Raw genomic sequence first — 27,688 nt, 5'->3', positions numbered from 1 at the left:
CCGATCAGTGGGTGCGGGATATCATCTACCACGGCTACAGGATAGAATTCTCTTCCAGCCCGCCAAACAGATTTTTTTCTGTCAACTCCCCCCTGCTCCAAGGCTGCCGCCTTCTCTCAGGCCGTGGCATCCTTGCAGGCCAACGGAGTAATTGTGCCGGTTCCTGCCCGGGAACGGTTCAGAGGTTTCTACCCAAATCTCTTCCTAGTCCCCAAAAAGGACGGTTCCTTCCGGCCAATCCTGGATCTCAAGCTTCTCAACAAGCATGTTCAGGTGCGGCATTTTCGCATGGAGTCTCTGCGATCGGTCATTGCCTCAATGACCCAAGGGGATTTCTTGGCATCCATCGACATCAGGGATGCCTATCTGCATGTGCCAATTGCAGTTTCACACCAGCGTTGGCTACGTTTTGCAATCGGAGAGGAACATTTCCAATTCGTGGCTCTCCCCTTCGGGTTTGCCACGGCCCCTCGGGTATTCACCAAGGTCATGGCAGCAGTGATTGCGGTTCTGCACCTCCAGGGGTTGGCAGTTATTCATTACCTGGACGACCTTCTAGTCAAGGCTTCATCCAGCGCAGACTGTCAGCGGAGTGTCTCGCTCACTCTTCCACTCTAGCCCAATTCGGGTGGATTATCAATCTTCCCAAATCCACTCTGACTCCGACCCAGTGTCTCACGTACCTAGGGATGCAGTTCGAGACTCTGCCGGCACTTGTGAAGTTGCCCTTAGTCAAACAGCAGTCCCTCCAACTGGCGGTGCGCTCTCTGCTGAGGCCCCGCCTTTATTCCCTCAGGCGCCTGATGCAAGTGCTGGGTCAGATGGTGGCCTCCATGGAGGCGGTTCCCTTTGCCCAGTTCCATCTGCGTCCTCTGCAGCTGGACATTCTCCGCTGTTGGGACAAGCGGCCTTCCTCCTTACAGAGGTTAGTGGCTCTGTCGCCACGGACCAGGAGCTCTCTTCAGTGGTGGCTTCGACCCCTCTCCCTGTCCCAAGGGCGCTCCTTCCTGACTCAGTCCTGGGTGATTCTCACCACGGATGCCAGCCTATCCGGCTGGGGAGCGGTACATCACCACCACAGAGCTCAGGGCACTTGGACTCCGTCCGAGTCAGCCCTTTCAATCAATGTGCTGGAAACCAGAGCTGTGCTTCTAGCTCTCCTAGCCTTTCACCACCTGTTGGCGGGCAGGCACATACGAGTCCAATCGGACAACGCGACAGCGGTTGCCTACATCAATCACCAAGGCGGGACACGCAGCCGCCTGGCAATGTTGGAGGTACAACGCATCCTTCAATGGACGGAGGACTCCAAGTCCACCATATCCGCAGTCCACATTCCAGGCGTGGAAAACTGGGAGGCAGATTATCTCAGCCGTCAAACCGTGGACAGTGGCGAGTGGTCCCTACATCCGGCAGTTTTTCACTCAATCTGTCGCAAATGGGGCACTCCGGACGTGGACCTAATGGCATCCCGTCACAACCACAAAGTTCCCGTTTACGTGGCTCGCTCCCACGATCCTCAGGCATTCGCCGCGGACGCTCTGGTTCAAGACTGGTCCCAGTTTCGTCTGTCCTACGTGTTTCCCCCTCTAGCTCTCTTGCCCCAGAGTCCTGCGCAAGATCAGAATGGAGGGCCGTCGAGTCATCCTCATTGCTCCGGACTGGCCCAGGCGAGCTTGGTACCCAGACCTGCTCCTTCTGTCCGTAGAGGTGCCTTGGCATCTTCCGGACCGTCCAGACCTTCTCTCACAAGGTCCGTTTTTCCGACAGAATTCTACGGCTCTCAGATTGACGGCATGGCTCTTGAGTCCTGGATCTTGACGGCTTCTGGTATCCCTCCTGAAGTCATCTCCACTATGACTCGGGCCCGTAAGTCTTCCTCCGCCAAGATCTATCAGAGGACTTGGAAAATTTTCCTGTCCTGGTGTCGCTCTTCCGGCCATTCTCCTTGGCCTTTTTCCTTGCCGACCCTTCTGTCCTTTCTACAGTCCGGTCTGCAGCTAGGACTGTCCCTCAACTCTCTCAAGGGACAAGTCTCGGCTCTGTCATTACTGTTCCAGCGGCGTATCGCCCGGCTGGCTCAGGTCCGCACCTTCATGCAGGGCGCGTCTCACATCATTCCACCTTACCGGCGGCCCTTGGATCCCTGGGACCTCAATTTTGGTTCTCACGGTTTTGCAGAAACCCCCCTTTGAGCCTCTTAGGGAGGTCTCTTTGCATCGTCTTTCACAGAAAGTGGTCTTTCTAGTGGCCATAACTTCCCTCAGGAGAGTCTCCGATTTGGCTGCGCTCTCTTCGGAGTCACCTTTCTTCGGCGCTCCATTGGGAGACCCAGACGATTGGGTGTATAGCACTGCCTCCGGAGGCCACACAAAGCATTACACTAAAAAGTGTAAGGCCCCTCCCCTTCTGGCTATACACCCCCAGTGGGATCACTGGCTCACCAGTTTTCTGCTTTGTGCGAAGGAGGTCAGACATCCATGCATAAGCTCCACTGTTTAGTCAGCAGTAGCTGCTGACTATATCGGATGGAAGAAAAGAGGGCCCATACTAGGGCCCCCAGCATGCTCCCTTCTCACCCCACTTGCGGTTTGTAAGGTTGAGGTACCTATTGCTGGTACGGAGGCTGGAGCCCACATGCTGTTTTCCTTCCCCATCCCCCTGAGGGGCTCTGAGGAAGTGGGATCTTTCCGGCCACCAAGCCCTGAGGCCGGGCTCCATCCACAGACCCATAGAACCTGCTGGATGTGGAGCGGGAGTGCCGTTCAGGGACAAGGCCCTGCAACTTTCAGGTACTCTGTGTCCCCGTATGGCAGGCCACGCACACTCCAGGCTTGCTGGGTGTGCTAGTGCGCCGGGGACTGTAGCGCTGTGCGCTGGGCTTATAATCCCTGCAGATTACTGGGGGACTTTACGTGTGGGTACCGCCGCGCCGACCGCCCCTGGAGCGGCGGCGCAGCTGCGACTTCTAGTGCGCCGGGGACGCGCCGACCGCGCTTTTACGGCGGCGGCGCTTCTAACTTTAGTCCCCGGCTTTTGCGGCCTAGCGCCGCTTCGTTCCCGCCCCCACCCTGTCACTCAGGGAAAGGGGGAGACGCTGTTCTATAGCAGCGCCGAGGGCTGGAGCCTTATTTGCATTCTCCAGCCCCCTTCACTAGACACAGTGGGCGCCGGGTTCCCGCTCTTGTCTCGGGCACGCCCTCGGCCCGCCCCTCTCCTCTGGACGCCGGCAGCCATTCCGGCACGCAGAGCGGGAAAACGGAGACAAGCGCTGAGCTACAGCACAGGATTCCGGCGCCACACACCCGCTTTTGTGCGGGCGGTAAGCGGCAACTAAAGTGCTGACCCACTAATGCCGAAGTGTCCTGTTGTACTTTTGTACGGTCGCTATTCAGGATGCAGACCTAGAAACAGCAGCAAAAGATCAGGGGTGCTAAAGCACAGACTCTATATGCTGCTTGTCTTGCATGTGCTGCAGTGTCATGTGTCCTTTATGCTTGTATGCTTTACATTGCACTGTAAGGGCTATTCTTGGCTGTCTACCCGCCTAGATGGCTAGACAGCGGCAGCAAACAGCAATGGTGCTGAGGCACAAGCTTTCAATGCTGCTTGGATTGCATGTACTGCAGAGTTTATTTTCATGCTTGTACATTCACTGCATGTCGCTATTCTTGGCTAATGCTCCTTGATGACTAGACAACAGCAGCAGAAAAGCAAGGGTGCTAAGGCACAAGCTTTCAATGCTGCTTGGATTGCATGTGCTGTAGTGGTTATTTTCATGCTTGTATGCTATACATTCACTGTATGTAGCTATTCTTGGCTAATGCTCCTGAATAACTAGACAACGGCAGCTGAAAAGCAAAGGTGCCAAGGCACAGGCTTTCTATGCTCCTTGTACTGCATGTGCTGAAGTGTTTATTGTACTTCATGCTTGTATGCTATACATTGCACTGTACGGTCGCTATTCTTGGCTAATGCTCCTAGATGGCTAGACAGCAACAAAAAAAAAAAAAAAAAAGCATGGGTGCCAAGGCACAGGCTTTCTATGCTGCTTGTACTGCATGCGATACTGTTCCAGGACCCCCAGTGTGTGCAATTACTCAACGGGGTCTCTGCTACAGGTGGCCAAAAGAACCACCTGTGATCCCTGTCCAGGGACAGGGACGGAGTTGCAGTTTCCGCTGATATATTGTCTGTGACTATGACTAACATCTTACAGACTTTGCAGTCCAGACAGACCTTGGGCAATGTTGATTCAATGCCCCTGGCCACCCTGATTTCGAAACAAATCATGGCTCCAGGAGGGTCCCATGCATCCCAGGGTGCAGGCTCTGACACGGACGACAGTCCCAGACGGCCTAAGCGAGCTCCCTAAGAACGGCCCTCGACTTCATCACAGTACTCTCTGTATGATGATGCAGACGTAGCTGTTCAGGACTCTGATCCTGACACCGCTCTCAATCCGGATACACCGGATGGTGACGCCATAGTGAATGATCTTATAGCGTCCATCAATGGAAGGTTGGAAATTGCTCCCTCAGCTCCCCCAGTGGAGGAGTCAGCTTTACAGCAGGAGAAATCCTTTTTCAGTATCTCATGCGTATATTGAGTATTTTTCTGGCCACGCTGACTTCAGAGAAGCAGTTCAGAAACACCACGCTTACCAGATAAGCGTTTTCTCCAAACGTTTTAAGGATACACGTTATCCCTTTCCCCTGACGTGGTAAAGCGTTAGACCCAGGGTCCAAAGGTGGATCCCCCAATCTCCAGGCTTGCGGCTAGATCCATAGTTGCAGTGGAGATGGGACTTCACTTAAAGATGCCATTGACAGACAGATGGACCTCTGGTTGAAATCTGTCTGTGAAGCTATCAGTGTGCCGGTTGCTCCGGCATTCGCAGCCGTATGGGCACTCTATCCTATTTCAGCTGGGCTTGCGCAGCTGGTCTTGAGCACATGTACATCTGTGCCGCAGGTGGTGTCCTTAACCTCGCAATGTCTGCATTGCGACTTACCCTAGTAATGCTGTCCTGGAGGGACAGTCGAGGTTGGTCCTTCCCAGGCTCGGGCAGGTCCCAATTGTCCTCGTCCAAAAGGCTCAGAGGGGCTCAGTTTCCGGCCGGGCTCAATCACGCCCAAGGAAGGCAGCAGGAGGAACCGCTACCAAGGCGGTCTCCTCAGGACTTTCAGCTCTCTCTCTCCGCATCCGCGGTTGGTGGCAGAATCTCCCGCTTGGCGACATTTAGCTGCCACAGGTCACAGACCGGTGGGTGAGAGACATTTTGTCTCACGTGTACAGGATAGAGCTCTGTTCTCGTCCTGCGACTCGATTCTTCAGAACTCCCCCCCCCCCCCTCCCCCCACCGAGCCGATGCTCTTCTGCAGGCAGAAGAAGTGGTAATCCCTGTTCCTCTTCAGGAACAAGACACGGTTTTTTCCTCCAATCGGATTGGGGTGCCAAAAAAGGGGTGGCTCTTTCCGTTCCGTTCTGGACCTAAAACTGCTCACCAAGCACGTGAAGGCCAGGCGGTTCCGGATGTAACCTCCGCTCCGTCATTGCCTCAATGTCGCAAGGAGCTTTCCTAGCATCAATAGACATCAGGATGCTTTTCTCCACGTGCCGATTGCTCCAGAGCACCAGCGTTTGCTACGTTTTCGTTATTGAAGACGAGCATCTTCAGTGCGTAGCCCTGCCCTTCGGTCTGGCGACAGCCCTACGGGTTTTCACCAAGTTCAGGGCAGCAGTGGGAGCAGTCCTGCACTCTCAGGGTCACTCTGTGATCCTTACTGGGACGATCCACTTGTCAAGGCACCCTCTCAAGAGGCATGCCGACACAGCCTGAACGTGGCGCTGGAGACTCTCCAGAGTTTCGGGTGGATCATCAACTTTTCAAGGTTACATCGGGCACCGACCCAATCGCTGACATATCTGGGCATGGAGTTCACACTCCCTCAGCGATAGTGAAGCTTCCGCTGGACAAGCAGCGTTCACTACAGACGGGGGTGCAGTCTCTCCTTCAAGGCCAGTCACACCCCTTAAGACGCCTCATGCAGAGGCAGTCACTTTCGCGCAGTTTCATCTGCGTCCACTTCAATGGGGCATGCTTTGCCAATGGGTTGGGGAGTCGACGTCCCTAGACAGGAACGTTTCCCTTCTCAGACGGTCAAGGACTCTCTTCAGAGGAGTCCATCCTTCAGATCAATGTTCTGGAAATCTGGGAGTTGTATCTTGCCCTGCAAGCCTTCCAGCAGTGGCTGGAAGGAAAACAGATCTGAATTCAGTCGGACAATTCCACAGCGGTGGCAGACATCGCCCACCAAGGCGGAACACGCATCGCCAAGCCTACCAGGCAATCCGGCGGATTCTGATGTGGGTGGGGGACAGAGCATCCACCATATCCGCAGTTCACATCCCGGGAGTAGGAAATTGGGAAGCAGACTTCCTCAGTCGCCTGGGTATGGACGCAGGGGAATGGCCTCTGCACCCAGAATGGTGTCAGGAAATCTGTAGCCGCTGGGGGATGCCGGACGTCGACCTAATGGCGTCTCGGCACAACAACAAGGTCCCGATTTTCATGGCGCGGTCTCACGAGCAAAGTGCTCTGGCGGCAGGCGCCCTAGTTCAGGATTGGTCGCAGTTCCAGCTACCCTATGTGTTCTACCTCTGGCACTGTTGCCCAGAGTGCTACGCAAGCTCAGCTCCGCTTGCCGCCGCGCCATCCTCGTCGTCCCAGACTGGCCGAGGAGGTCGTGGTTCCCGGATCTGTGGCATCTCACGGTCGGCCAACCGTGGGCACTCTCAGACCGGCCAGACTTACTGTCCCAAGGGCCGTTTTTTCCACTGAATTCTACGGCCCTGATCCTGACTGTGTGGCCATCGAGTCCGAGATCCTAGCGTCTTCAGGATTATCTCCAGACGTCATTGCCACCATGAGACGGGCTAGGAAGCCGGCGTCTGCCAAGATCTGCCACAAGACGTGGAAGATATTCTTATCTTAGCGCTCTGCTCAGTGAGTGTCTCCCTGGACATTTGCATTGCCTACTTTTCCTTCCTTCCTACAATTTGGTTTGGGAAAAGGTTTGTCGCTCTGCTCTCTTAACGGACGAGTCCCAGCGCTGTCTGTATTCTTTCAGAAGCGCATAGTACGACTTCCTCAGGTACGCACGTTCCTGCAGGGGGTTGGTAACATTGTCCCTCCGTACAAGAGGCCGTTAGACCCATGGGATCTGCACAGGGTACTACTTGCTCTCCAGGAGCCGCCCTTTGAGCCTCTGAGGGATGTCTTTTCACTTTCTTGACTGTCACAGAAAGTGGCCTTTTTTGGTAACGGTCACGTCTCTTCAGAGAGTGTCCGAGCTAGCAGCGCGGTCATCCAAAGCCCCTTTCCTGGTTTTTCACCAAGACAAGGTAGTGCTGCGCCTGATTCCGGGTTTTCTCCCTAAGGTGGTATCCCCCTTTCATCTCAGTCAGGATATCTCCTTACCTTCCTTTCGTCCTCATCCAGTTCATCGATATGAATTGGATTTGCATTTGTTGGATCTGATGAGAGCGCTCAGAATCTACTTTTCCCGCACGGCGCCCCTGCGCCGCTCGGATGCACTCTTTATACTTGTCGCTGGTCAGCGCAAAGGGTCGCAGGCTTCCAAAGCCACCCTGGCTCGATGGATCAAGGAACCAATTCTTGAACCCTACCGTTCTGCTGGGCTTCCGGTTCCATCAGGGCTGAAAGCCCTTTCTACCAGAGCCGTGGGTGCGTCCTGGGCATTACGACACCAGGCTACGGCTCAACAGGTGTGCCAGGCAGCTACCTGGTCGAGTCTGCACACTTTCACCAAACATTATCAGGTGCATACCTATGCTTCGGCGGACGCCAGCCTAGGTAGAAGAGTCCTGCAGGCGGCAGTTGCCTCCCCGTAGGGGAGGGCTGTCTTTGCAGCTCTAACATGAGGTATTTCTTTACCCACCCAGGGACAGCTTTTGGACGTCCCAATAGTCTGGGTCTCCCAATGGAGCGCCGAAGAAGAAGGGAATTTTGTTACTTACCGTAAATTCCTTTTCTTCTAGCTCCTATTGGGAGACCCAGCACCCGCCCTGTTGTCCTTCGGGATTTTTGGTGGTTTTTCGGGTACACATGTTGTTCATGTTGAATGGTTTTCAGTTCTCCGATGTTACTTCGGAGTGAATTTGTTTAAACCAGTTATTGGCTTTCCTCCTTCTTGCTTTTGCACTAAAACTGGTGAGCCAGTGATCCCACTGGGGGTGTATAGCCAGAAGGGGAGGGGCCTTACACTTTTTAGTGTAATGCTTTGTGTGGCCTCCGGAGGCAGTGCTATACACCCAATCGTCTGGGTCTCCCAATAGGAGCTAGAAGAAAAGGAATTTACGGTAAGTAACAAAATTCCCTTCTTTTTGGTTATTCATCAAGATAAGGTGGTTCTCCGTCCGACTCCGGACTTTCTTCCTAAGGTGGTCTCTCCTTTCCACCTTAACCAGGACATTACCCTACCTTCCTTTTGTCCGGCTCCTGTTCATCGCTTTGAAAAAGGATTGCATACTCTGGATCTGGTGCATGCTCTCCGGATCTATGTGTCTCGCACCGCTGCTCTTAGGCGGTGCACCTCTCTTTTTGTGCTAACCACAGGTCGGCGCAAGGGCTTCTCCGCTTCTAAGCCGACCTTAGCCCATTGGATTAGGTCGACCATTTCGGATGCCTACCAGTGTTCTCAGGTGCCTCCCCCGCCGGGGATCAAGGCACACTCAACCAGAGCTGTCGGTGCCTCTTGGGCTTTCAGGCACCAGGCTACGGCTCAGCAGGTCGGTCAGGCTGCCACTTGGACTAGCCTGCATACCTTTTCAAAGCACTACCAAGTGCACGCTCATGCTTCGGCAGATGCGAGCTTGGGCAGACGCATCCTTCAGGCGGCTGTCGCCCATTTGTGAAGTTTGGCTCCGCCTACTTAGTTTTTCTGTTTATTCCCACCCATGGACTGCTTTGAGACGTTCCATTGTCAGCATCATTTACACATGTCATCATCCGCACCCACACTAAACACTCATTCAGCACAGATAGTGGAGATTACACTGGCTCTACAGGAGCTCCACAGCTTTAGTAATGGGGCAGAGAACAACCTTGACCTGTAAATGACGAGACCACGGCCATCTTGAAAGCTACACACTGGAACTATGAGCAGTGGGCAACTAAGATTCAGGGTTCTGCGGTGAGAAATTAGGGGAGTTAGTTTGCTATGCAGGTGGTATGGTAGTTTAATAGAGTTAGGAAATTTCAGCAGTAAAAAGAGAATTTTGTTTACTTACCGTAAATTCTTTTTCTTATAGTTCCGTATTGGGAGACCCAACTCCCTCCCTGTTGCCTGTTGGCAGTTTCTTGTTCCGCGTGTTATCACCGGCTGTTGTCGTTGACAGTCTCCGGTTCCGGTTCTTGCTCTGTTTTTACTTGTGGGTGGCTATTCTCCTTCAGCTTTTGCACTAAACTGGCTAGATCTGGTTCTCCAGGGGGTGTATAAGCTCAGAGGGAGGAGCTACACTTTTTAGTGTAGTACTTTGTGTGTCCTCTGGAGGCAGAAGCTAAACACCCATTGTCTGGGTCTCCCAATACGGAACTATAAGAAAAAGAATTTACGGTAAGTAAACAAAATTCTCTTTTTACTGCTGAAATTTCCTAACTCTATTAAACTACCATACCACCTGCATAGCAAACTGTAACTCCCCTAATTTCTCACCACAGAACCCTGAATCTTAGTTGCCCACTGGTCATAGTTCCAGTGTGTAGCTTTCAAGATGGCCGTGGTCTCGTCATTTACAGGTCAAGGTTCTTCTCTGCCCCATTACTAAAGCTGTGGAGCTCCTGTAGAGCCAGTGTAATCTCCACTATCTGTGCTGAATGAGTGTTTAGTGTGGGTGCGGATGATGACATGTGTAAATGATGCTGTCTGTAGAAGTTGTCCTTGTTACAGCAGCATATACTGCACAAATAGCATTGTACCTTTATAAAGACACGAGCTCAGGTCCTATTTCTCCGACGCCTCATTGGGGGACACAGGACCATGGGTGTTATGCTGCCTATCCATAGGAGGACACTTAGTAAATGCAAAATCATAGCTCCTCATCTGCAGTATACACCCCCTGGCCGGACCAGGCAACCTCAGTTTTAGCTTAGTGTCTGTAGGAGGCACTTCCTTTCAAGGTTTGTTATTTTTTGAGGGCGACTGTTTCCTTTTGGGACCGATCTCCCACTACCATCAACGGGCTGAAACGCGGAGTGTCGCCTCCCACGTACCTCCTCCTGCGACGCTGGACCCTGGGCCGGACGACGGGTCCCACAGACACCGATTTTTCCAGAGCCCAGGGCAGAGGCACAATTCTTCAGCCCCTCTTTGCAGGCTCTGAGTTGAACATGGGACCTGTGTGACCGGACACAGCAAGCTGACTCTGCTATTTCCACTGCCTGGGCTTAGGCAGCGTTAAGGTGAGATCCCCCCCCCCTGACTGGTTTCCCAGACAAAGGGAGAAAAAGACGGTGCAGGCAAGGCTCCCAGGACTACTGAATTTACAGTCTTTATTATGAGAGAGTCCCTTGCTGATTGCAAGGAGGAGAGCCCCAGGGATCCTGAACACAGTGTTAACTTTTCTCTAGCTTGCTGGCTGGAGGAGCGGGAAGTCCCTCGCTGTTTGCAGAAAATCTTGCACAGAAAATTCCTGGTGGCAGGGGAGAGGGCCCAGAGCTCAGGAACTCACACTGTTTATTTGCTCTGTTTATTTGCTCTAGCAGAAAAGCCGGCAGAGAGAACCACCAGTGACAAGCTGTGTGCTGACTGGAGGGAGAGGGAGGAAAACTGTCAGAAGCTCCCTTCCTGCCGTTTTTTACTACCCACAGCAGGGGGGGCCACACTGACTTATTCTTCGCGCTCTTTTAGCGCTAAGCCCCGCCCCCGCGGGCCGCGATAAGCCCCGTCCCCTTACCCCCAGGAAAGCGTGCGAAGATCTCCACAGAGCTTACTCCTTCCTGAGGACGCAGGGCCATCGGCTGATTCTGGTGAGGTGCTTGCTTCACTTGTAGCTCTGCATATCATTGCTCCCCCTCCTGGCATACTCCTATTAGGAACATGCAGAACTCTAAGGGCACTAAGAGTGCTAAGGCCCACATAGTCTATTATTCAGCCTGCACTGCCTGCCACCCTGAGCTACCACGTAAACACACCTCTTCTCTCTGTGAGTCCTGTGCCCCTATAGCCCCCCAAGACCCCCCTGCCACCACCGCCGCAACAGTCAGCCCAGAGCCTAGGGCTCCCAGCCCACCGGAATGGGCACAGTTTCTGTCCCAATCCATGGAAAAACTGTCACAGAACCTGGTTCTGGCTATGCAATGTCGTCCTCCACACCCTTCTGGGCCCCTGGACGGAACGCAGCCTGAGGATACCCCTATGGAGGATCCTTCTGAGGTAATCCGGGCACATGCTTCACCGGTTGCAGGGATCAGGAAAAGAGCACACGGCCGGCTGTCTCCAGCACTCTCTCATGGCCCCATGGCTCTCCCTCGGGAGCACACAGGGCAGGCTCTCCCACACGCTCCACGGCTTCTGAAGAGCTGGAGGAGGGAGAATGCTGTTTGTACCAGGAGGATTCCTTGGTTTCATCCTCCCCAGATGATCAAACTGTAATAACTACCTTATAGCAGCAATCAACCAAACTCTGCATGTGGAGGATTCCCCCATCCACTACCACTGACCATGCGGTCTCCTTTAAGAGGGCAAGGAAACCCCAAAAGGTTTTCGCTGATCACCCAGAGTTTCAGGATATCCTCACAAAGCAAAGGGAGAAGCCTGACAGGCGCTTCGGTAACCGAAAATTCATGGAGTCACGGTACCCTTTTGCCTCACCTGCCCCTAAGGGCTGGGCCGATCCGCCCTCGGTCGACCCCCCCCCCCCCCGGTCTCCCGCCTTATCACAAAGACGCTCCTGTCTTTTTACCCGATGGTTCCTCCATCAAGGACCCGACAGACAGACAGGTGGAGCACCTCGCCCGCTCTGCTTTTGAGGCTGCGGGTTCCTCCCTCTCGCCCTCCTTTGCCTCTGTGTGGGTCGCAAAGGCGATCTCGGTCTGGGCAGAATCCCTTAACACTTCGCTTGAGGAATCCCAGTTCACCCATACCTTCACAGAGGTAACAGCTCAAATTGCCGCTGCGATGGAGTACCTCATGCAGGCCTCCATGGACGCTGCTACCTTCGCAGCGTTTGCCACCTCAAATACCATAGTCATCGGTAGAGCTCTCTGGCTCAGTCAATGGCGAGCGGACTTTGCCTCCAAGAAGTCTCTCACGGGCCTTCCCTTTTTTCCAGACCGATTGTTTGGCGAATGTCTGGACAAGCTCATTTCTGACGCCACGGGAGGAAAGAGTACCTCCCTCCCCCAGCTGAAGTCCAGGATGTCCTTCACCAGACGTCCTCGTTCCGCTCCTTTCGGAGCTCATTTGGTTGGTCGACATCCCGTGCTGTCCCTGCCACCAGCCGCGGACTACGCAGGGACCGACCACCTCCGCTCTTCCCGAAACCCACTTCGTCATGGCAGCCTAGACCAAAACAGTCCAGGACTAGGGAGACTCGGCCACGACGTTTCCCCCCCTTCCCTCATGACTCCTTCGGCGCCCCAGAAGACACTCATTGTAGGAGGTCGACTGCGGCTCTTTCAACACATCTGGGCTGCCGCCTCAGACGACAAGTGGGTGCTAGACCTTGTGTCTTCCGGTTACTACATAGAATTTCGGACCCGACCCCCGAGTCGGTTCTTTCTCTCAAACCTCCCAAAGACTCGAAAACGATGCAAAGCTTTTTTTTCTCAGCAATCCACTCGCTCCAAACAGCAGGAGTGATAATACCTCAGGGGTTTTTATTCCAACCTCTTTGTGGTCCCCAAAAAGGATGGGTCAGTTCGACCTATCCTGGACCTCAAACACCTAAACAAACGTGCACGTACGGAGATTCAGAATGGAGTCCCTAAGGTCCATTATTGCATCCATGGTCGAAGGGGAATTCCTCGCCTCCATAGACCTGCACATACCCATCGCCCCAGATCTCCAAAAGTTCCTCCGCTTCGCAGTTCAGGACTCCCACTTTCAATTCGTAGCTCTACCATTCAGCCTTGCCACCGCACCAAGGGTCTTCACCAAAGTCATGGCGGCCGCCATGAGCGTCCTTCACGCCATGGGAGTAGTCGTTCTCCCTTACTTGGACGACCTCCTCATCAAGGCCCCCCTCCTTCCGTGACTGCTCAGCCAGCGTACAGATCACTGTGGACACCCTATCCCGCCTAGGGTATCTAGTGAATCTAGACAAATCATCCCCGATCCCATCACGATCCATCACCTTCCTGGGCATGTCCCTGGACACCCGTCGGGGCTTGATCTTTCTCCCTCAGGACAAGGTGATCGCTCTTCAACGAGCGGTACGCTGCCTTCTACGTCCTCCGTCTCGCTCCATTCGATTCAGCATGAAAGTGCTCGGCAGGATGGTGGCGGCTATGGAAGCAGTACCCTTTGCTCAACTGCTCCTCTGCCCACTGCAGCTAGCCCTTCTAGCGGCCTGGGACAAGAGCCCCTTCTCCCTGGACAGACAGCTTCACCTGACGCCTTCAGTCAGGTACGCACTCCGCTGGTGGCTTCGGTGCTCATCCCTATCGAAGGGGAGATCTTTTCTCCCAGTGAACTGGCTGGTCCTGACCACGGACGCCAGCCTCCTAGGCTTGGGGAGCAGTGTACCGGCACCACACTGCTCAAGGACGTTGGACGCCTCAGGAGTCTTCCCTACCCATCAACATCCTGGAACTCAGCGCGATCTTCCTCGCGCTCAGGGCGGTCTGCCCTCTGGTAGCTGGTCGTCAGATTTGAGTCCAATTGGACAATGCGACAGCTGTAGCCTATATCAATCGGTAGGGGGACACCCGCAGCAAAGCGGCTTATCTCGAGGCCCACAAGATCATCAGCTGGGCCGAATCGACGGGGTCAGTGATATCAGCGGTACACATACCGGGGGTAGAGAACTGGGCAGCAGACTTTCTAAGTCGCCAAGGCCTGGCCGCCGGAGAATGGTCTCTCCACCCAGATGTGTTTCTACACATCTGCACTCGCTGGGGCACACCAGACGTGGACCTAATGACCTCAAGGTTGAATGCAAAGGTACCCGCGCTCATAGCCCGGTCACGCAACCCGCAGTCCATCGGCACGGATGCTCTAGTCTGCTCCTGGCACCACTTCCGCCTGCCTTACATATTTCCACCTCTACCCCTGCAGAGGGAGTCCCGGTGATACTGATAGCACCGGACTAGCCCAGGCGCGCCTGGTACGCCGAATTAGTACAAATGCTCACAGACGCACCGTGGCGCCTTCCAGACATCCCAGACTTGCTGACCCAAAAGCCCATTTCCCATCAGAACTCCAGAGCCCTGAAGCTGATGGCATGGCCATTGAGACCTGGGTATTAACAAGAGCGGGATTCTCCCCTGCGGTTATTTCCACCATGATCAGCGCCCGAAAGCCTGCTTCATCCCGCATTTACCACCGTACGTGGAAAATCTTCCTTTCATGGTGCAGGGAAACTAACGTCCAGCCTATGCCTCTGGCCATCCCCAGAATTCTCGACTTTCTACAGTCTGGCTTGCAAGCTGGGTTGGCTCTCAGTTCCCTTAAAGGGCAGGTCTCAGCGCTCTCAATCTTCTACCAATGCCACCTGGCTCAAAAACCGCAAGTCAAGACCTTCCTCCAGGGCGTTTCCCATCTAGTTCCCCCGTACAAACGGCTGCTGGACCCATGGGCCCTCAACCTCGTTTTGGACGGTCTCCAGAGGTTTCCCTTTGAACCCCTCAAGGAATCCTCCCTTGCTCTTCTGTCCTAGAAGGTAACATTCCTGGTGGCAATTACGTCCATCAGATGGGTTTCGGAGCTAGCAGCACTCTCTTGCCGCGAGCCTTTCCTGATCTTTCACCAGGACAAGGTGGTTCTGTGCCCCCTTCCGGATTTTCGTCCAAAAGGTTCCTACCCTGTTTCATTTGAACGAGGACATTGTTCTGCCTTCCTTTTGTCCACACCCAGTTCATAGGGTGGAAAGGTCTCTGCATTCGTTAGACCTCGTCAGAGCTCTCAGATATTACATATCCAGGACAGCCCCCTTTAGGAAAACGGACTCTTTGTTCGTCATTCCTGAGCGGCCTAAGAAGGGACAGGCAGCTTCAAAGGTGACTCTGGCTCGCTGGATTCGCTCTGCGATCCAGGAAGTCTACCGCTTGCAACTCAAGCCCATTCCTAGTGGGCTGCGGTCTCTTTCCACGCGAGCAGTTGGCGCTTCGTGGGCCATTCGGCATCAGGCTTAAGTGGAACAGGTGTGTAAGGCTGCGACCTGGTCTAGCCTACATACGTTTTCAAAGCATTACAGAGCCCATACCCAGGTTTCAGCTGAGGCAAATCTGGGTAGGAAAATTCTGCAAACGGCAGTAGAGCACCTCTCTCAGTAGGCACTCCAGGCTGTCTGGGACTGGTTCCTAGTCCTTGGGTTGTGTTGTCTTCTTTTATGTTTCCCACCCATGGACTGCTTTAGGACGTCCCATGGTCCTTTGTCCCCCAATGAGGCATCAGAGAAAAACGGATTTTTGTGTACTCACCGGAAAATCGTTTTCTCTTAGCAATCATTGGGGGACACAGCACCCACCCTGTTGCCCTGTTGGGCCTTGGTTCTCTCAGGACCTTATTTGGTTATGACTCTTTTTTTTTCTCATGTTCCTCTGTTGAGGTAAGTTTTTTACTGGCTTTTTTTTTTTTTCCCCCCTACTGCTTGTGTACTAAAACGGAGGTTGCCTGGCCCGGCCAGAGGGTGTATACTGCAGAGGAGGAGCTGTGCTTTTGCATCTACTTAGTGTCCTCCTATGGATACGCAGCATAACACCCATGGTCCTGTGTCCTCCAATGATGGCTAAGAGAAAACGATTTTACAGTGAGTACACAAAAATCCGTTTGTTTTTTTTTTGAGCAGAACAACCATGTCTTTCCCTTTCATCCCCTCATTTGTCACAGTCTCCTTGGACATTGGTCTAGAGGAGTGTTCCCGTCCAGTCCTCAAGAGCCCCCAGCACATCATGCTTTCACTATTTCCTTAGTATTACCCAGATGATAATTCCTTCACCTGTGCAATACTAAGGAAATCCTGAAAACATGATCTGTTGGGGCTCTTTAGGGCTGGAATTGGGGAAAATTGTCCTATAATATCCGTACAGACCTACGGAAGATCCTCCGAATGTACTGTATGCAGATCACTAATCAATTGGGATAATCTAGTGATCTGTGTATTGCATTCTACAATGATTGTTTCCATGTATGTAGTAAAATGAGCAGAAATTGAGGTGGGCAGGTAGCAGTTTTACCCCATAAAGTGCACCTCTCCCTCTAATATCCACTAATGCATCCTTCTCTGAAACCCCCATGTAAAATAACCCATTCAGACCACGTTATTTTTCCCATTATTTTCCTTAAGTTAATTTGTTACCTTGGTTTTAATATATATATTTTTTTATTTTGCAGGAAATCACTGTGGATGTAGATTTATTAACTATTCAAACAAAACAGACTGAGGGAAAACCGATTAGTTTTGGTGCATATCATAGTCCACTTCTGGCTTTCAAATCCTATAGGTAAGAAAAGATAGATTTTAGACAGGAGAATCCATTCTCAGGTCTCCAGTGCAGCAGCAAGGTCTACAATCTGTGACCTCTGGAGGGGAGGCTGCAACTGAGCAGGATCGTGTGTCCATTATGCCAGAACGATGGATGTCACACCAAGATGCAGCTTTAACCCCTTCCTTATCAACTAAATTGTGTGTCAGATGACATAAAGAACAACTTATGGAAATGTTACACAAGCTAGAGTGGTTGTTGTATGTAGGGATTTTTTTTTCTCTTTATATGGGAAGTTATTTATGTACCATAGTAAAAGTGGCCATACAGCTCTGCCGTCATTTGTTCCCTTTAACCCAGTTGTTTTGGCATAGTGTGTATGGACACTTTAGAATCTTGGGCCCAATTCTTTATTCTCCCACTACCCACACTCCTTTTTTCCCAGTTTAGTCTTTTTTTTTTTTAATTTTTATTTTGTCTTCTAGTATTCGTTGACCATCTTGTCATGAATTTTCTGCAAGATCACAATAGCTCTTTATTTTTGGATTTGATCGTTGCAGTGCAAAAAGCTGCCTGTTCATATACAATCTAGTAAAATTTAGCAAAAATTTCAGGCGTGCATTAGGGTCTGTTCACGTTGCGTTTGTTCATGTGTTTATGCAGCATAAACACGTGCTTTCTGCGTCCCCAGCAAAGTCTATGACAATTAAGCAAATTCCATCCGCACGTTGCATTTTAAAACGCAGCGGTTTGGATGCCAAATGTTTGACAAAATTGATGCGTTCTAAAAAGAAACATGTCACTTCTTTTGTGCGTTTTGGATGCGTTTCCCTCTGTCTTTGGGAGAGCAAGCATCCAGAACGCATCCATTCTGCATTCAAAATGTATCCAAAACGCAGTGTTTGCATGCGTTTTGAAACGCACATGCAGTGACAAAACACTGCATTTTATTTGTCACGCCAGAACGCAACGTGCGCACATACCCTACAATCACTCCAAGAAGTGACAGGAGTACATTTGCCCAAACATTTTGAAACTTTTTTACAAAGTCTCACTTGATGAATCAGCTGGAAGCCCCAAACACTACACAGTGGCGAACATTAAAAAAAACCAAAAAAATAACCCAAACACATGAACACATAAAATAGACTTTAAAGAGACTCTGTCAGCACAGAATGACTGTTCAAACCAAGTACAGGCTCTTGGTACACCCTTGGTGTACAGAGCTGTAAGTTAGAGTAGAGGTGGGAGTGTAGATAAAAAGAAAACAAATAGGTGGGAAGATGCCTTGAACTGTGACCACATCAAAGTTGCACAGAGCACCTGTGTTTGGTTTGAATGGTCATTTTGTACTAATAGCCTCTTTACAAACAAGACGCTAATGAAAAAACCCCAAGTTTGACCAACATAAAAATGTAATAATGAGTTGGACCCTTCTGTCTGAAGTATTCATACAAATAAGACCTGCTTTGCACTGATGAGTGGCAACCCCCCCCCAAAATAAGTGTCTGCAAATAGTGTCTTGTTGGTTTGTTATCCTAAGGGTACCATCACACTAAACGACGTACCAGCGATTCCGACCACGATACGATCTGTTAGGATCGCTGGGAGGTCACTGGTGAGATGTCAAACATTGCCAACGACGCAGTAACAATAGAGGTTGCAGTAGCGACCTGTATAGCTATCTCCCCCGTCATTGGGACACTGTCACACAGAGTCAAACACAGTGATGTATGCTGACCTGCGGGAGCCCAACAGCCAGAAAATAAACCAGAACAGTGTGTAACAATCAGCGATCTCACAGCAGGGGCCAGGTCGCTGGTTAGTGTCACACACAGAGAGATCGCTGATGATGTCACTGGTACGTCACAAAAAACGTGACTCAGCAGCGATTTCGCTATGTGGGAAGTATTCTTAAGTCATATAGCAAGGCTCACTAAAGGGTCAATATTGACCTTTAGGTTTGCCACTTCAATTGGTGGCACTAGAGTTCCAGTCCCCTTCCTCTGTGAAGAAGCTACTTGCATATGAAATTTCCAAGAGAAGCATTGCATGGCTTATATGTCTCAATTTGCAGATTTGGCACCCTACTCCTGAGGCCCTTACATTCCCATACAGCTGCAAAGGTTGTTATACCACACCTAAGCACAAGGTGGCCCCGCTTCACTATACTTTGATCATCATGTTGTCAAGTTTGGGATTTTATCTTCTAGTTTTGTTTAAAATATCTCCGTTGTATAGAGTTTGACTTTTGTGAAACTAGTGTTTGCACCCAGGTAATAGTGCATTGTTATACTGGTCTTTTATTGATTTTTGTGATGATAATTCGTCTTTGATGTTGCACATGACTTATAGCTAGATAAATCATAAAGCAGCACGCGGTAGTGTAGTGGTGGAGCCCAAACATTCCTGTACCCTAACTTGTATGTCTTACGTTATATATTGCTACTCGTGTGTATGGATGAATGTGGATAATATTAGGTTTTGTTATCTGACATTTGTTCGTTTCACTGTCCCGTAATGTCATTGCTTTTTATTATTTTGTTTTATACTTTCCAGGTTTAGTCCATATTTCCGGACAAAGGAGAAATTGCTGCTGAGCTCGGTTTCTCATAGTAACATGATTGAGCCCAAAACTTTCTTTTGTCGCTTTGATCTCACTGGCACATGTAATGATGATGACTGCCAGTGGTAAGTAACTGTCACTGACGGCCTGTGACTTTAGGTTGTAACGGTACATTGGTGCAGTAAACCACTAATCCCCTTGTGTGTTCGGCTTCTAGGCAGCATATGCGGGACTGTACGCTGAGTAGGAAGCAACTCTTCCAAGATATTTTGTCTTACAATTTGGACCTCATCGGTTGTTCTGAGGAAAGCACAGATGATGACATTATGGTCGCAGCAGGTATACTTGTTTTCAGCTATTATTCTTTAGCATATTATTTCCTACATCTATTTTTCTTTGTCGCTCCATTGGGAGACCCAGACAATTGGGTGTATAGGCTATGCCTCCGGAGGCCGCACAAAGTATTACACTTAAAAGTGTTAAGCCCCTCCCCTTCTGCCTATACACCCCCCGTGCTCCCACGGGCTCCTCAGTTTTTTGCTTTGTGCGAAGGAGGTCAGACACGCACGCACAGCTCCACAGATTGGTCAGCAGCAGCTGCTGACCATGTCGGATGGAAGAAAAGTGGGCCCATATAGAGCCCCCAGCATGCTCCCTTCTCACCCCACTCTTGTCGGTGGTGTTGTAAGGTTGAGGTATCCATTGCGGGTACGGAGGCTGGAGCCCACATGCTGTTTTCCTTCCCCATCCCCCTCAGGGCTCTGGGTGAAGTGGGATCCTATCGGTCTCCAGGCACTGAGACCGTGCTTCATCCACAACTCCTGTGGAGCCTGCTGGATAGGAGCCGGGTATCGTTCAGGGACATGGCCCTGCTACTTGGAGGTACTCTGTATCCCTGTGGGGACAGCGCACAGCAACACTCCAGCTTTGCTGGGTGTGCTAGTGCACCGGGGACCACGGCGCTGACCGGGTTAATATGTGCCATTACACACTCAGCGTTGCTGAGTGTGTTTATGTATAGGGACTGCCGCACTGACCGCCGCGGCCATGGAAACACTGCGGCGCGGCTGGGACTTGTAGTGTGCCGGGGACTTTCACGCCGGCCGCGCTTTTACGGCGGCCGCGTTTATTACTAGAGTCCCCGGCTTTTTGCGGCCTAGTTTCCTTTCCTCCCGCCCACAGCCCTGACAGGCAGGGGAAGGGCGGGACGCTGCACAGAACGAGCAGCACTGAGGGCTGGAGCATGCTTTGCATACTCCACCCCTCTCACTGTGCACAGTGCGGGCACCAGTTCCCGCTCTTTCTGGGTCACGCCCACGGCTCCCTCCTCTCCTCAGGACGCCGGCAGCCATTCCTGTCAGCTCCTCGGACGCTGCAGAGGGGGACAAAGTCTGGGAGACCCAGGCAGGGACTCTGGTGGCCTCACAACCGCTTTAGGCGGGTGGTAAGCAGCACCTGTGGTGCTAGCCCCATTGTGCAGTAGTGTAACATTATATGTTTATGGTATATATGTTTTACACTGTATGGTGCACAGTTGATTTCTGGCTATATACCCTATTGTGTTACTCAGGGAAGATAATAGCATGGCGCCCACGAAAGGCAGGGGTGCCAAAACACAGGCTTATTATGTTGCCTGCGCCGCATGTACGACCCCGCTACCGGCAGGTTCCACTGACCCTCATTGTGTGCACTGTTTGGCCCCTGTGGCACTTACTCAGCCGGAGCCTTTGCTAAGAGGGGCCCAGGGGGAGCCACCTGCTAACACTGTTCAGGTGACAGGGACGGAGTTTGCAAAACTCTCTGAGACTATGGCTAAGATACTAGAAGCCTTGCAGTCCAGGCCGGTATCTCAGCACAGGGACTCTGTTGAATCTTTGTTCCCTGGCCCACCTCAGCTGGACCAACAATGTCCTCCCGGGGTATCTCATGGATCCCAGGCTGAGGGTTCTGACACAGACCCCAGCCCCAGACCGACTAAGCGAGCTCGCTTAGATTTTCCCTCGACATCATCATTTTGTGCAGGGTCTCAGAGGGGGGAATCTCTGGTTGATGATGCGGAGACAGCTGATCAGGATTCTGATCCTGAGGCCGCTCTCAATCTTGATACTCCGGACGGGGACGCCATAGTGAACGACCTTATTGCGTCCATCAATCGTATGTTGGATATTTCTCCCTCAGCTCCTCCGGTGGAGGAGTCAGCTTCTCAGCAGGAGAAATTCCGTTTCAGGTTTCCCAAGCGTACACCGAGTATGTTTCTGGACCACTCTGATTTCAGAGAGGCAGTCCAGAATCACCATGCTTGTCCAGATAAGCGTTTTTCTAAGCGCCTTAAGGATACACGTTATCCTTTTCCCCCTGACGTGGTCAAAAGTTGGGCTCAGTGTCCCAAAGTGGATCCTCCAATCTCCAGACTGGCAGCTAGATCCATACTTGCAGTGGAAGATGGGGCTTCACTCAAAGATGCCACTGACAGGCAGATGGAACTCTGGTTGAAATCCATCTATGAAGCTATCGGCGCTTCTTTTGCCCCAGCGTTCGCAGCCGTATGGGCGCTACAAGCTATCTCAGCAGGTCAAGCGCAAATTGACGCAGCCACACGCACGTCCGCGCCACAGGTGGCGTCCATAACCACTCAGACGTCGGCATTTGCGTCTTACGCTATTAATGCTGTCCTGGACTCTGCGAGCCGTACGGCGGTTGCAGCCGCCAATTCGGTGGTACTCCGCAGGGCCTTGTGGCTACGGGAATGGAAGGCAGATTCTGTTTCCAAAAAGCGCTTAACCAGTTTGCCAATTTCTGGCGACCGATTGTTTGGCGAGCGTTTGGATGAAATCATCAAACAATCCAAGGGAAAGGATACATCCTTACCCCAGCCCAAACCGAACATACCCCAACAGAGGAAGGGGCAGTCGAGGTTTCGGTCCTTTCGGGGCGCGGGCAGGTCCCAATTCTCCTCGTCCAAAAGGCCTCAGAAAGATCAAAGGAACTCTGACGCATGGCGGTCTAAGTCACGTCCTAAAAAGGCCACCGGAGGTGCCGCTACCAAAGCGGCTTCCTCATGACTTTCGGCCTCCTCACTCCGCATCTTCGGTCGGTGGCAGGCTCTCCCGCTTTTGCGACGCCTGGCTGCCACGGGTAAAAGACCGTTGGGTGAGAGACATTCTGTCTCACGGTTACAAGATAGAGTTCACCTCTCGTCCCCCAACTCGATTCTTCAGGTCATCCCCGCCTCCCGAGCGAGCCGAGGCTCTTCTGCAGGCGCTGGGCACTCTGAAGGCAGAAGGAGTGGTGGTCCCTGTTCCTCTTCAGCAACAGGGCCACGGTTTTTACTCCAACTTGTTTGTGGTCCCAAAGAAGGACGGGTCTTTCCGTCCTGTCCTGGACCTGAAACTGCTCAACAAACACGTAAAAACCAGACGGTTCAGGATGGAATCCCTCCGCTCCGTCATCGCCTCAATGTCCCAAGGAGATTTCCTTGCATCGATCGATATCAAAGATGCTTATCTCCACGTACCGATTGCTCCAGAGCACCAGCGCTTCTTGCGCTTCGCCATAGAAAACGAACACCTGCAGTTCGTGGCACTGCCGTTCGGCCTGGCAACAGCCCCACGGGTTTTCACCAAGGTTATGGCTACTGTAGTAGCGGTCCTCCACTCTCAGGGTCACTCGGTGATCCCTTACTTGGACGATCTCCTGATCAAGGCACCCTCTCAAGAGGCATGCCAACACAGCCTCGACGCTACCCTGGAGACTCTCCAGAGTTTCGGGTGGATCATCAATTTTCCAAAGTCAAATCTGACACCGGCCCAATCGCTCACATACCTTGGCATGGAGTTTCATACCCTCTCAGCGATAGTGAAGCTTCCGCTGATCAAGCAGCGGTCACTACAGACAGGGGTACAATCTCTCCTTCAAGGCCAGTCACACCCCTTGAGGCGCCTCATGCACTTCCTGGGGAAGATGGTGGCAGCAATGGAAGCAGTTCCTTTCGCGCAGTTTCACCTGCGTCCTCTTCAATGGGACATCCTACGCAAATGGGACAGGAAGCCGACGTCCCTCGACAGGAACGTCTCCCTCTCTCAGGCGACCAAAGCTTCCCTTCGGTGGTGGCTTCTTCCCACTTCATTATCGAAGGGGAAATCCTTCCTACCCCCATCCTGGGAGGTGGTCACGACGGACGCGAGTCTGTCAGGGTGGGGAGCGGTTTTTCTCCACCACAGGGCTCAGGGTACGTGGACCCAGCAAGAGTCCTCGCTTCAGATCAATGTTCTGGAAATACGGGCAGTGTATCTTGCCCTGAAAGCGTTCCAGCAGTGGCTGGAAGGCAAGCAGATCAGAATTCAGTCGGACAATTCCACAGCGGTGGCATACATCAACCACCAAGGCGGCACACGCAGTCGGCAAGCCTTCCAGGAAGTCCGGCGGATTTTGATGTGGGTGGAAGCCACGGCCTCCACCATCTCTGCAGTTCACATTCCAGGCGTGGAAAACTGGGAAGCAGACTTTCTCAGTCGCCAGGGCATGGACGCAGGGGAATGGTCCCTTCACCCGGACGTGTTTCAGGAGATCTGTTGCCGCTGGGGGGTGCCGGACGTCGACCTCATGGCGTCCCGGCACAACAACAAGGTACCGACGTTCATGGCACGGTCTCAAGATCCCAGAGCTCTGGCGGCAGACGCCTTAGTTCAGGATTGGTCGCAGTTTCAGCTCCCTTATGTGTTTCCTCCGCTGGCACTGTTGCCCAGAGTGTTACGCAAGATCAGGGCCGACTGCCGCCGCGTCATCCTCGTCGCTCCAGACTGGCCGAGGCGGTCGTGGTACCCGGATCTGTGGCATCTCACGGTCGGCCAACCGTGGGCACTACCAGACCGACCAGACTTGCTGTCTCAAGGGCCGTTTTTCCATCTGAATTCTGCGGCCCTCAACCTGACTGTGTGGCCATTGAGTCCTGGATCCTAGCGTCTTCAGGGTTATCTCAAGACGTCATTGCCACTATGAGACAGGCTAGGAAACCAACGTCCGCCAAGATCTACCACAGGACGTGGAAAATTTTCCTGTCGTGGTGCTCTGCTCAGGGTTTTTCTCCCTGGCCTTTTGCCTTGCCCACTTTTCTGTCCTTCCTTCAATCTGGACTGGAAAAGGGTTTGTCGCTCGGCTCCCTTAAGGGACAAGTCTCAGCGCTCTCTGTGTTTTTCCAGAAGCACCTAGCCAGACTTCCACAGGTACGCACGTTCCTGCAGGGGGTTTGTCACATCGTTCCTCCTTACAAGCGTCCGTTAGAACCCTGGGATCTGAACAGGGTGCTGCTGGTTCTTCAGAAACCACCATTCGAGCCAATGAGAGATATTTCTCTCTCACGCCTTTCGCAGAAAGTGGTTTTTCTAGTAGCAGTCACTTCACTTCGGAGAGTGTCTGAGCTAGCAGCGCTGTCATGCAAAGCCCCTTTCCTGGTTTTTCACCAGGACAAGGTGGTTCTGCGTCCGGTTCCGGAATTTCTCCCTAAGGTGGTATCCCCCTTTCATCTCAATCAGGATATCTCCTTACCTTCTTTTTGTCCTCATCCAGTTCACCAATGTGAAAAGGATTTGCACTTGTTAGATCTGGTGAGAGCACTCAGACTCTACATTTCTCGTACGGCGCCCCTGCGCCGCTCGGATGCACTCTTTGTCCTTGTCGCTGGCCAGCGTAAAGGGTCACAGGCTTCCAAATCAACCTTGGCTCGGTGGATCAAGGAGCCAATTCTCGAAGCCTACCGTTCGGCTGGGCTTCCGGTTCCCTCAGGGCTGAAAGCCCATTCTACCAGAGCCGTGGGCGCGTCCTGGGCTTTGAGGCACCAGGCTACGGCTCAGCAGGTGTGTCAGGCGGCTACCTGGTCGAGCCTGCACACTTTCACGAAACACTATCAGGTGCATACCTATGCTTCGGCGGATGCCAGCCTAGGTAGACGAGTCCTTCAGGCGGCGGTTGCCCACCTGTAGGAAGAGGCCGTTTTACGGCTCTCTTACGAGGTATTATTTTACCCACCCAGGGACTGCTTTTGGACGTCCCAATTGTCTGGGTCTCCCAATGGAGCGACAAAGAAGAAGGGAATTTTGTTTACTTACCGTAAATTCCTTTTCTTCTAGCTCCAATTGGGAGACCCAGCGCCCGCCCCTGTTTTTTTTGTGTACACATGTTGTTCATGTTGAATGGTTTCAGTTCTCCGATATTCCTTCGGATTGAAGTTACTTTAAACCAGTTTATAATTCTTTTTCCTTCTTCTTGCTTTTGCACCAAAACTGAGGAGCCCGTGGGAGCACGGGGGGTGTATAGGCAGAAGGGGAGGGGCTTAACACTTTTAAGTGTAATACTTTGTGCGGCCTCCGGAGGCATAGCCTATACACCCAATTGTCTGGGTCTCCCAATTGGAGCTAGAAGAAAAGGAATTTACGGTAAGTAAACAAAATTCCCTTCTTTTCTTATAAGGTGGTCCTAAAATGTCTTGTGTAAATGTAAATCAAAAAATAGACTCCCAACAGAGGCTCCACGGACCTTTTTTGATTTGCATTCTTCCGAGGGGCAATGCACCTAGGATTCCACTGTGTTGAGCGTCTTCCCTGGCTGCCGTCTGTTTTGTCTTGTGTAAATGTAAACAGTCCCCTATAAATATATTATATATTGAAGAGCCCAAAAGAAAAGAAAATTAGTTAACTAAAAGTGGTCATCTTAACGCTCTTCACAATGTGGCCAATTTGCATTTTAGTTGTTTTGCTCCCCTTCTTCCTTTTTTTTTTTTTCTTTTAATAAACCTTTTTACTGTTCTTAATAGTCCCCTTATGGGACTATAACCTGTGTTCATCTGACAGCTTGTGCTATATACAGCATTGCTGCATACAGTGAAAATCAGTCTCCTTTGAAGCCCAGCCACAAGCAGGTTTCAAAGGAGTGCTGCTATGACCAGCACGGAGGGCTTCAGTAGAGCCTCTGCTGTCATAGCAGCCCATCTGTGACCCACAAGCACATCAAGGGTGTGCTGATGGGTGCTTTGAATGGTGCACCCCCATGCTGGCTTGTTAAATGCCACTCTTGAGTTTGACCGAGGTCTCCGCGATTGTTAGCAGCAATTCTTGGCTGTAACACACAACAAATACCTGCTAAGTATGGGGTGGGCTAACCCTATCAGACCGCTTCATACACTTGCTTCTGATATGCGCCGTCCATGTATGGCTGATGTCGTGAAGGGATTAAAGGGTTATGCTCAAGTTCATTAATTGGTGAAATTGCAATGTGCTTGTGAAAATAACTTTACAATTTTCCTCTCTTTAAAAATCCTCTACGTTCTCAGGAAAGGAGGGATTTTTAATGTTATGGTCTATCAGCAGTGGATGGTCTTCCAGGCCAGAAGTGCAGTGTAGAGCGCTGCTCTGAAGCTTCATCAATTTAGTAGTTCACATGGTCTTGTTTGCCCACACACCATTTGGTAATTACACAACGCTTGTCCCAGGAAGATATTTTTCTGTGCAGCATACATCTGTACACCAGCAGAACATGGTGTATTATAGAGGACAATCTGAACAGCTTAGGTCTTTCAGACGTTCCTAATCATATGAGGAGATCATTCTGCCTGCAATGCATACAATTTGTACTCGTTCATGACCCATGATTTCCCCCTCATAAAACATGAGGGGACATTTGGGTGGTCCATTACACACTGTTCAGTTGGATCATGTATAGCATGGCTTATGTCTTTATTAGCTTGTAAAAAATGTTTTTTTATTTCTTTTTTTAGAAAAATATGTTGACAAGCTGTTTGGTGTTAATCGGGATCACGTGTCCATGGATCTGATGTCTGTTCTTCTTGTTAGTCGTGTCAACGATAGCCTACTTCAAAGTAAGTCAGATTCTATCTCTTGGTTGGTTGTTGACGGGGATTGTTTAGGCATAAGTCACTGAATATAGGTATATCATGGTGGCAGGGGGCTGTTCACCGCTCGGAGAAGGAGGGGCGCCAAGACATAGCTTCTGAGCTGGCAGACTGAGCCCTGAGATTATATATTTTCCTTAATCAATGGAAAACAATCATTATTTATTTTTCTTTATCGTTCCTTTGGGAGACCCAGACCATGGGTGTTTAGCTTCTGCCTCCGGAGGACACACAAAGTACTACACTTAAAAGTGTAGCTCCTCCCTCTGAGCTTATGCACCCCTTGGTAGCCAGTCCTAGCCAGTTTATTGCTTTGTGTCAGGAGGCATACATCCACACATGCATTCTCATCTGATTTGTTTGACTTTTGGAAAGAGTTTGAAGAAAAGCGGGTCCATGTCTGGACTCCCGGCATGTCTCGTCTCACCCCACTGTGTCGGCGGTGTTGTTAAGGTTGATTTACAAGGCTGCAGCCTTACATGCCGCACTCCTTCACCATCCCTTCTGGGCTCTGGCTTGAAGTGGGAGCCAGCACGGTCTCCATGCC

At 51.6% G+C, this 27,688-nt stretch overlaps 1 protein-coding gene across 1 annotated transcript in view; it reads left to right on the top strand.

Annotated features, from left to right (window-relative positions):
* The window catches only part of ZFC3H1 (zinc finger C3H1-type containing), a 222,243-nt gene that overhangs the window by 77,627 nt on the left and 116,928 nt on the right, over positions 1-27,688 (top strand). Inside the window, 4 exon segments of the mRNA XM_075344892.1 lie at positions 16,581-16,690; positions 19,232-19,363; positions 19,456-19,577; positions 27,007-27,108. Coding sequence (XP_075201007.1) covers positions 16,581-16,690; positions 19,232-19,363; positions 19,456-19,577; positions 27,007-27,108 — 466 coding nt within the window.

The sequence above is a fragment of the Anomaloglossus baeobatrachus genome, chromosome 4 (genome assembly GCF_048569485.1).
Source record: "Anomaloglossus baeobatrachus isolate aAnoBae1 chromosome 4, aAnoBae1.hap1, whole genome shotgun sequence".
In the NCBI taxonomy this organism is placed as follows: domain Eukaryota; kingdom Metazoa; phylum Chordata; class Amphibia; order Anura; family Aromobatidae; genus Anomaloglossus; species Anomaloglossus baeobatrachus.
The sequence above is the reverse complement of the archived record's forward strand: the minus strand, read 5'-3'. Positions and strand labels throughout refer to the sequence as shown.